At 48.6% G+C, this 10416-nt stretch overlaps 1 protein-coding gene across 1 annotated transcript; it reads right to left on the bottom strand.

Annotated features, from left to right (window-relative positions):
- Positions 1–6258: 6258 nt before the first annotated feature.
- On the bottom strand, positions 6259–7233 carry TACSTD2 (tumor associated calcium signal transducer 2). The gene has a single exon (XM_047083391.1). The coding sequence runs from the start codon at positions 7231–7233 to the stop codon at positions 6259–6261; it is 975 nt and encodes a 324-aa protein (XP_046939347.1).
- Positions 7234–10416: the final 3183 nt, after the last annotated feature.

Below are 10416 nucleotides of genomic sequence, written 5' to 3'. Positions count from 1 at the left end.
GGAGGAGAGGGCCATGGGAGAAACAGCTCTTCTGTAACTAAACACAAAAATGCACCCTGCCTTACAATTCCACAGAGGCAAGATAGTATATTGGTTACGCACATGATTTGGGGGCCATCTTCTATGTGGTAGACAGAATAATGCCCCCCATCACCAAAGATGCCCACTCCTAATCCCCCAAACTTGTGATTATGTTACATTACAATGCAAAAAGGACTTTGCAGATGTGGTTAAGGTTAGAGACCTAGAGAATGGGATAATCTAATCTGGCATTATGTGGGTAGACCCAGTCTAATCACAAGTCCTCGTGAATGGGGAACCTTGCCCAGAAGCGGCCAGAAAGAGATGAGACACGGTGGAAGAATGGTCAGAGGGATGTAGCGTGAGAATTCAGCTTGCCATTGCTTGCTGCAAAGAGGAAGGGTGGGAGGGAAAGTGGATTGCCACTACAGACTGGGGAAAGCCCTTACTTTACACTGCCAGTAAGAAAGCAGAGATCTGGGATCTACAACAGAAAAGGAAATGAATTCTGCCAACAACCTGAATAAACGGAAGATAAAATTTCCCCTGGCATCCCCACAAAGGACCACAGCCCTGCAGGCAGCTTAATTTTTAGCCTACTGAGATTTATATAGGACTTCTGACCTGGAGAATTACCAGATAATGAATGTGTGTCAACACAGGAAATTAGCAAAAACTAATATGCTCTGGCTTGCAAATTTACAAATTGGGAGGCAGTACAGCACACTGGATTTGAGGGCCAATCTGCCCGGTTCTAATCCCAGATGTGCCACTTACTAGATCTGTGACCACAGGCAAGTAATTTCACCTTCAGTGTCTTAATTTTTTATCAGTTACACGAATAATAATACAGCCACTCAAACTAGCGAAAGAGTATGTTAAAGTAAAAGACTATTATGGAGACCTATAATATAATTTCAAAAGCAAGACATTTATTTCCTTCTCATATCATAATAAAGGTGGGCCACTTGGCAAGGGCAGCTTTTTCTTTTTTTGTATATAATTTATTGTCAAATTGGCACCCAACAGGTGTCCTCCTCAATGCCCATCACCCACTTTCCCCTCCCTCCCACCCCCCATCAACCCTCAGTTTGTTCTCAGTTTTTAAGAGTCTCTTATGGTTTGCCTCCTTCCCTCTCTGTAACTTTTTTCCCCCCTTTCCCCTCCCCCCCTGGTCTTCTGTTAAGTTTCTCAGGATCCACATATGAGTGAAAACAAATGGTATCTTTCTCTGCCTGACTTATTTCAGTTAGCATAACACTCTCCAGTTCCATCCACGTTGCTACAAAAGGCCAGATTTCATTCTTTGTCACTGCCAAGTAGTATTCCATTGTATGTATAAACCACATCTTCTTTATCCATTCGTCAGTTGATGGACATTTAGGCCCTTTCCATAATTTGGCTAATGTTGAACATTGGGGTACAAGTGCACTTATGCCTCAGCACTCCTGTATCCCTTGGGTAAATTCCTTGCATGCTATTGCTGGGTCATAGGGTAGATCTATTTTTTTTTTTTAATTTTTTTTTCAACGTTTTTATTTATTTTTGGGACAGAGAGAGACAGAGCATGAGCGGGGGAGGGGCAGAGAGAGAGGGAGACACAGAATCGGAAACAGGCTCCAGGCTCCAAGCCATCAGCCCAGAGCCTGACGCAGGGCTCGAACTCACGGACCGCGAGATCGTGACCTGGCTGAAGTCGGACGCTTAACCGACTGCGCCACCCAGGCGCCCCGGGTAGATCTATTTTTAATTTTTTGAGCAACTTCCACATCTTTCCAGAGCAGCTGCACCAGTTTGCATTCCCACCAGCAGTGTAAGAGGGTTCCCGTTTCTCCACATCTTCTCCAGCATCTATAGTCTCCTGATTTGTTCATTTTAGCCACTCTGACCAGCGTGATGTGGTATCTCAGTGTGGTTTTGATCTGTATTTCCCTGGTGAGGAGTGACATTGAGCATCTTTTCATGTGCCTGTTGGCCATCTGGATATCTTCTTTATAAAAGTGTCTATTCATGTCTTCTGCCCATTTCTTCACTGGATTGTTTTTCGGGTGTGGAGTTTGGTGACTTTATAGATTTTGGATACTAGCCCTTTTATCCGATATACCAACCAGGTGGCCATGGCTCTGCCTTTGTAAATAGGTGACTTCCAAGGTTGCTCTAGCTCCCTAATAGTGGAAGTCCAGGGACAGAGACATCCCCTTAAGAAAGTACAATGGAAGTGCCATTCACATTGTTGGAGAGAGCTTAACCATTTCTAGTTATTTTTTCCCCAGGTTCTTGGGGGCCTTGCTGTCATTCTAACAAGAGTGATCATTTACAAATACATACTCAATTTTTCATGTCTTCTATCTAATCTTTAAATTTTTTTAATGTTTATTTTTGAGAGAGAGACAAGAGACAGAGTGCAAGCAGGGGAGGGGAAAAGAGAGAGAGAGAGAGAGAGAGAGAGACATAGAATCCGAAGCAGGCTCCAGGCTCTGAGCTGTCAGCACAGAGCCTGATGCGGGGCTTGAACTCACAGACCGCAAGATCATGACCTGAGCCGAAGTCAGTGCTCAACCGAGTTACCCAGGCGTCCTCTAATCTGTTTTTTTGTTTTTTTTTTAAGTAAACCTATCCCCAACGTGGAGCTTCAACTCATGACCCTGAGGTCAAGAGTCGTATGCTCCACCAACTGAGCCAGCCAGGCGCCCCTCTTCTATCTAATCTATAAAATCAAGCGTATTAGATAAGACTCTACCTATTTCACAAAGGCGCCTGGCTGGCTCAGTCAGTTAAGCATCCAACTTCGGCTCAGATCAGGATTTCACGATTTGTGGGTTCAAGAGCAGAGCCTGCTTGGGATTCTCTCTCTCTCCCCCTCTCTGCTCCTTCCATGTGCTCTCTCTCTCTCTTTCAAAATAAATAAATAACTTAAAAAAAAAAAAAAACCTAAGAAAAAATGGGAGTCTAAAAGACCACATAACTTCAAATCCCATACATTTTACACCTAACCAAAGGGTCTCTCCCATTTAAGTGATACCAAAAAGCTAAAGAACAACACAATTTAAGAACAGAAATGATCAAGAAAACAATAAACAGGAGACTAGGGAGACAAGTGGAGCAAACACTAGACAAGATAGAAATCTGAGTATTGGCGCTCTAGGGTAATGCTGCCACTATGTGCCTGACTTGGGAAAATCCATTCTCCTCTATGGGCCTCTATGTCTCCATCAGCAAAATGGAGTCGCAGATTCAATGATCCTTTTTCCAGCTCTGACGTGTGGTGATTCTATTTGGAAAACAGTGAAGCCAAAAATATGTGAGCAGGGGAAAAGGCTATGATTTTTCAAATCGCTCCAATTAAGGAAATAGCAAGAGTGGAGAAAGTCCCGGGACCGAAACAAGGAAGCCAGATGAGCCTCCCACGGGGCTCACAAGACAAGCCGTGACCTGTTTGGTGAGCCACACCTGCTCCTCACATTCCTTCCAAGGGCAGTCCCAGGCCTGTGCACACAGCAGTGAAGAGGAGTTCTGAAGGGAACTCCTGGAGGTAGAGACTAAACCCCGGAATATAGCTAGTTCTAGATACTCCTGCCCTCAGCAGATGCAAGCTGAGTTTCAAAACATATGTGTGAGGGGTTCTTCCTTAACACAAGTGAAGAAGAAAGGTGTCTCAACCCGCTTGGTGCCTAGGAGAACAGCCTGGGCTAGGAAGCCAAAGACAAAAGTTCTCAACCCTGGCTTTAGCACACCGAGGATGTGATTCAGAGCTACCCAAGCTCTTTGGACCTCGGTTTTCTGTCACGTGAAATGGATAAGGTCTATAGGAGAGGAGCAAATTTAAGATACCCTGAACTCTAAGTGCCCATATTGTTCCAGGCACTTTATCAATTACTTCCTTTAATCTTGGCATTGATGACAGAGATCTGTAGTTTCATGCAACACAAAGGGAAACTGCAGAGAGGTAAGGGACTTACCTACTTACCTGCCTAGTGGAGAAGGATTCGAACTCAGGTTTGTCATCACTTGGGCTATTTCCAGGAAGCCCATGTCTCAAAGACGATTCATGTACAAAGTGCTTTTGTGAAGTATTAAGTGCAATAAAGTGCAAAGACTCTTAGTCCTGAATTAATGCAGAAATTTAGAAATTATCCAGAAGGGACGGTGTATGAAGAAATTGGCATTTTCAGGGCTTTTTCCTTTGTTTAGCCGCCCACTCAACCCTCAATCTGTTTATTTTGTAGGCAGTCAGGTGAATTTTTTGAAGTGACTCTTGAAACAATGGCAGTCTGCTGTAGTAAAAAGAATGCCAGCCTGTCTAGTTTCCAGCTGTGCCATGGGAACATTCATCTCCAGAAGTCACTAGCCTGTTCCCTCTGTAAAACGAGGGGCTAGGTTTGAGGGGCCATGGTCTCTTGAGCTAAGCTGGCTATTCAGTGACTCAGGGAAGCTGCACTCACACTATTACAGTTCCCATTCTGGCCTCGGCCCCTTCCACTTTGAGGAAGCCAGCCAACATCCATCTTCTCCCCCTCCCCCTCCCCCTCCAAGCCCCATCTGAACCAGAGAGGACTTTGGGGGGGGGGGGCGGCGCCCTAGCAGGCGTGCTTACAGATTTAGGGATCCGCCAGCCACAGCCCCAAGCCGGAAAGGCGGCAGCTGAAAGATACCTCCCCCATTTCTTACCTGTGTTTCAACCTTTGTGGGGCAGGCAGAAACCACAGGGCAGGAGTGGGAGGAGGCAAGATGGATTCCAGGGGAAGAAACTGAAATCCTGATTTAGCTATTTGCTGTCGTGGTAGCAACCACTCCCTCCTTTGTGCACACCCATTGTTGCCCCAGTTTCCCAGTAATTACCCTAACTTGTTTACCTGCAGGCTCCCCAACAGTGCCCTTCTAACACACTCCACATAAATGAACGCGAAGGGGTGAAAATGAGGAAGTAAGCATGAAGGAGCCAGGTTGCCAGTTTTTACAGCTAATAGGAAGCAGAACTTTTTAAAGTGTATTATTGGTGAAATTTTAGGAAAACAACCTGGGTGCGTGCCACCCCCGCACTTCCACGGCCAGAGAGTAAGACCCACTACAGACTAGCTGTAACTACTTGGAAGCTTCCTTTAACCTGTCTGGGAGCCACAATACTTGGCAATTAAGTAAACTGCCAGGGGCTAAATGGACATAATACCACTACTTGAGGCAGGGCAGGCATTCAAAGAACTACCGCATTTCGAAATTTCTCCACAGGAGGTTCTTGAGAGAACCTAAAACTGGTCCCCTTTCCCTACAACAGCAGCTCGTTTTAGCCGCCTCCTTCAGACCCACCCTTATGCAGTCTGAGGGAGGCTTCCAATCTTATTTAGAAAAGCCAGTATTTAAACCAGCCTGTTAATGCATCTCAGGAAAACAGGAGAGGCAAAATGAAATGCCTGCTCCTGCAAAAAATAAAATAAAAAAGGTGTTAGGATTTGAAATGAGAAATCTGAGCCCAGGGAAATGAGAGGACCTGAAGGTGATATAAATCTGGAGCGAGTTTTCACAAACTCCCATCTTTTGGTCTGTGCCTTTTCCATATTTTATTACATTTGTGTTTTAAAAAAATCACATTAGCATTATCAACGACAAAATATGTACAGACATTTTACAAAAGAAACATTACTAATATCAGCTATAATAAGGGCGGGCTGAAGCACAGACGCGGAGTTTCGGGGGCAGAGTCTGCCCTCAAAAGACATCTCAAATGTGTTCAGGCAGTTGAGACAGGCTTCTTTCCCGGTGACAAGCACATGTGGTCGGTAATACAAACGACAGCAAATGAGGACACTACACAGGCTCAGTTGGCGAAATGCTCTTCTCACCAGGAAGGCCACGACACAAGTGGAGCTAATCAAATAACTTAACCCAGGACAGTAAAAGCGCCTTTCCCCCCACCTAAGCGCATTTAAGCCTTCAACATCGATTGCAAACGACGCTGGACTGTAATACAGACACGTGGTTCTTAGAACCCTGCGCCACACTTTCTTTAACTCTTCGAGCCAGGTTTCTTGTTGGACCCAAAGGGGAGGAATTTTAGAAATGCTTTCTCTGAAGGCAGAAGTCAGAAAGAGGTGACCCTGAGCCCAGAATCTATTAGACTTCATGGGGTGGGGAGAGGCAGGAATTGGAAAAGAGAAATGTCTCCTTTGGGCCACGAGTCAAGAAGCATGGCTCACTTTGGTCTGGGTACCCCGCCCTACACCCCCCCTGCCCCGCCGGTACCTACAAGCTCGGTTCCTTTCTCAACTCCCCCAGTTCTTTGACCTCCACCTTCTTGTACTTCCCCGACTTCCTCCGGTTGGTGATCACCAGGACGGCCACGCCGGCGACGAGGGCCACCACGACCACCACGATGACGGCGATGAGGCCGGCCGTGAGGCGCTTCATGGAGAACTCTGGGGGTTTCTCGTCCAGGTAGTAGATGAGCGTCCGCTCCACTAGGAGGGGCTCGCCGCGCACGCGCACGTCGAGGCCGCCGCGACCCGGGAACAGCGATTCGCCCTTGACGTCCCTCTCGAAGTAGTAGGCGGCGTCGGCGATGTCCACGTCGCCGGGGGCCTTCTCGGACGCGTTCTGCCGGAGCTCGATCTGGATGGTGGGCCGCTCGTAGTGCACGGCCGCCACGAACCTGGGGTGCAGCCGGTAGCGCTCACGGAAGAGCCGCCGCAGCTCGGCGTCCAGGTCCGAATGGTTGAAGGCGCGGGCGGCCGGGCGGTGGCGCAAGTCGATGAGGATGTGGTGGGTGCGCACCAGCTCGTCGCAGCGCAGACTCAGGTCGCCCTTGTCCGTGCGGCGCACGCCCACCGAGTTCACGCACCAGCACACAGACGTCTGGTTGCACTGGCGGGCCTTGAAGCGGCCCTCGTGGTCGCAGTCGGGGTCGTACAGGCCGTCGTTGTCCACGAGCGCGTGCTCGCTGGGCCGCACGAGCGCGCGGCCGCTCTTGGGGGTGCTCATGCGCGCCTTGAGCAGCAGGCACTTGGAAGTCAGCGTGGAGCAGTCCACCGGGAAGCCCGAGCCCAGCGCGCGGCACTGGCAGCGGCCGCCGGGGCCGTCCGCGCGGCACAGGGTCATCTTATTGGTGGCGCACGTGCAGTTGTCCTGCGCGGCCGCAGGGCCGGTCGCCGCCGCCAGGAGCAGCAACAGCAGCAGCGGCAGCGGGAGCGACGGCAGCGCGAGGCCCGGCTCCCGGGCCATGGTGGGGACGCGGAGCGCAGACGGGACGCGGGCGGATCAGGCGCTGGGGACTCCGCGGGGCTCCGGCTCCGAGCTGGGACAGTCTCCGGGCATCTGCCGCTGGCCGCTCCCTCCCGCTCTTATACTCCGCCCGACCTGCCCGGCTGGTTCGGCCGACTCACCCTCTGGTATTTGGGTGACACATCCCGCCCCCCGTCACCGTCCCACGGAAGGCACAGCCCGCCCTGCGCCGCCCGCGATAGGATCAGGGGAGCGGTGGCTGCTCCCGCCTCCTCCGGACCGAAAGCCCGGGAGAAGAAAACCGATACTCACCTGCGGGCTGCGGGGGCCCCGCCCCCGGCCCGCCCGACCCCACCTGGGGAGGGGCCGCGGTCGGTGCGGCCTCCAGCCAGACCTCCGTGGGCGTCCTGGCTGCCCTCCTGGACGGGAATTCTTAGGGATTTCATTGAAAAGTAGGGTCGTCTCGCGCGAGGTCGTCTCGCTTTTGTCCCCTATCCGCTTGCCTTTCTCGCTCCGTTTCCTACCCTCTATCGCTACCCTACCCCCAGGTCTTATAGTAGCAGTCAGTTGCATAGTTTACAGTTCACAAGCATTATCTCATCCTCTCCTAGGTCCTGACAGGTATTATGGACAATGTTTCAGACCCATTTTATAAGCGATGCAGTCGAGGCCCAGGCGTAAAGTCACTCAGCCGTCAATATCCTCAGATCCTTCGGAGGGGTCTTTGGTATTCTGTCTGGCAGTTATGAAAACTTACATCAATGTGTATGGAAACTGAAAGTTAGGGAGTTTTTGTTACTCACCGTATCATGAGTAAAACCCAGGTGTCCTGGTGTCCAATTAGTCAGAAGTTCTGTTAAACACCATTTTCCTTTACACACACACACACACACACACACAGAAACAAATAATGTTTATACATGAACTGAGTATCGGGAGACAAAAAGGAACTAGTTCTTAAAAAGAACAAGCAAGAGTATAAGGGGTTCTTTGTGCAACTTGATTCTAAAAGAGTAAATCGTTGCTTTTCTTTCTCTGTGTCCCATATAAGTTGCTGCACCACTGCAAATGAGGAAAGAATACAGACTGTGGGAAATTGGCTGATCTGCCTCTGTGTTGCTACTTTAATGGGATGGAGGGGTTGCAATCTCTTTTTTGAATCATTGAGAAAGTCCAGGGTTTCAAAGCTGTGGTAAAATTAACAATAATTAGCAAGCTGTAATTATTCCCAGCTCGTCCGTTCAAAGCACATTTTATGTGTTCAGCATTTAATGAACACCAGCAGCAGTACAAGGGTGTTGTTTAACACATGAAAGCCAGCGAGGCCTCTACCCCATTAATTTTCGAGCAATTCCTGAGGCAGGCAGGTGGAAATACACCATTCTGCATTTATAGGTAGAGAAAGCAGAGTCACGTGAGGGGCAATTTCTTACCCATAAGCCCCGGGCACTGTGGGAATGCTCCCCGGCTCTCTACCACCACTGCCTCTGTTTGTATGTTCATGTTCTTTTTTTTTTTTTTTAAGTTTATTTTATTTCGAGAGAGAGAGAGAGAGAGCATGTGCATATGAGCAGGGGAGGGGCAGACAGACAGAGACAGAGGATCCCAAGCAGGCTCTGCACTGTCAGCACAGAGCCCCATGCAGGGCTCCATCTGACCAACCTTGAGATCACGACCTGAACCGAAATCAAGAGTCAGCCAGTCAAGTGACTGAGCCACTCAGGCACCCCCCTCTGTTTAGGCTCTTGAACCAAAAGCCTAGTCAGGTTCCAGTGTCTTTTCCCTTCTCCAACACCCAGTCCTCCCTGTGGTCAGAGAAGGCTTTCTAAATCACAAATTTGTGTCTATCTCTGCGGAGAACAGAGTGGGAGGTGCTCTTGGCTCTTGGTATAGAATTCACACTTTTTTTTAAAAGAAGGATATCCATCACACAATTTAAGTTTATTATTTTTGAGAGAGAGAGAGAGAACAAGCAGGGAAGAGGCAGAAAGAGAGGGAGAGAGAAAAATCTCAATCAGGTTCCACACTGTTCATGCAAAGCCCAATGTGGAGCTCGAACCCATGAACCGTGAGATCATGGCCAAGCTGAAATCAAGAGTTGAATGCTTAACCGACTGAGCCACCCAGGCGCCCGTAGAAGTCACAGTTTTTAAGTGACAAACAAGATCATATATGACCTTGGGCAAGCTACTTCTCTATGCCTCAGTTTCCTCATCTGTAAAATGGGGATAATAAAAGTACCTACCTAACAAAGTAGGTATGAGAATTGACGTAGATAAACTGCCTAGAACAGTGTCTGTTCTAACAGTGTCTGCACTTAGTATAAGCATGGATAGGGGTCAGCTGCTGTCGTGGTCACCACCACCATCAGCCCCCTCATCTTGATTCTGCTAGTGTCTCCAGTCTTCTTCACATTTTCAAGCTTTTGTCAAGTCATGTACTCTCCCCTCATCTATTTAGTGCATAATTGTGCATTTCTACTGAGCCCTTGGATCACTTCCAGGAAGCCTCCCTTGAGAGGCCCTGTCTATCGCACTCAGGGGAGTGCTCCCTCTCTGTGCTTTCCTAAATCCTGTAATGCACCAGACTTTTCTGGGCTTCTGTCTGCCCACGTGTAAAATGGAGATAATAGCATCTCTCTATTTCATGAGACATTCCAACAACCAAATCTAAAATAGATGAGACGGTAGATACCAAAGTTTTGTAAAATGTAAGACACGGTCAACATGTCAGGTTGCATTTTTATTTTTTAAATATCCTTTTTGTTCTACCAGCTCCTGACTACGTAGCCACAATCCTCTATACGGCGCAGAGCTACCTGCTTGTTAGTCCAGTGCTTCCCAGGCTGGCAGCAGGAAAGCTAATGGGGAAGGGTTCTCAGGGCTGAGCAATGTCCACAATGGTGCTTTTGTCTGCTTAGCTAGATCAGCCCCAAATGGCTGGACCTTTCTCACGCTAGAGCTCTGAGGTCTCCAAACCTTGGTCTTTTTCATCCATGGTAAGTGTTTGGAGGATGCGGATAAAAGGAGCCCATTCTCAGTATCCTCTGTGGAAGATGGAGGGCCACCCCACCCTCTTTCCTTTCTTAAATTCTATGATCTGCCAGGCTTTCCCCCAACAGGCACACAAACACTATGATAAGTAATGTTTTTGTCTTGTTTTTACTTTTTAAATTTATTTTGA

This window comes from Lynx rufus, unplaced genomic scaffold, assembly GCF_022079265.1.
Source record: "Lynx rufus isolate CCGP_SWC_20201006 ecotype Redwood Valley unplaced genomic scaffold, mLynRuf1.p SCAF_2, whole genome shotgun sequence".
NCBI classification, from domain to species: Eukaryota; Metazoa; Chordata; class Mammalia; order Carnivora; family Felidae; genus Lynx; species Lynx rufus.
This window is presented reverse-complemented; position numbering and strand designations above follow the sequence as displayed.

What these genes read in the sequence shown, in the direction of transcription:
- TACSTD2 (XM_047083391.1), bottom strand. Translation starts at nt 7,233, where the DNA reads ATGGCCCGGGAGCCGGGCCTCGCGCTGCCGTCGCTCCCGCTGCCGCTG.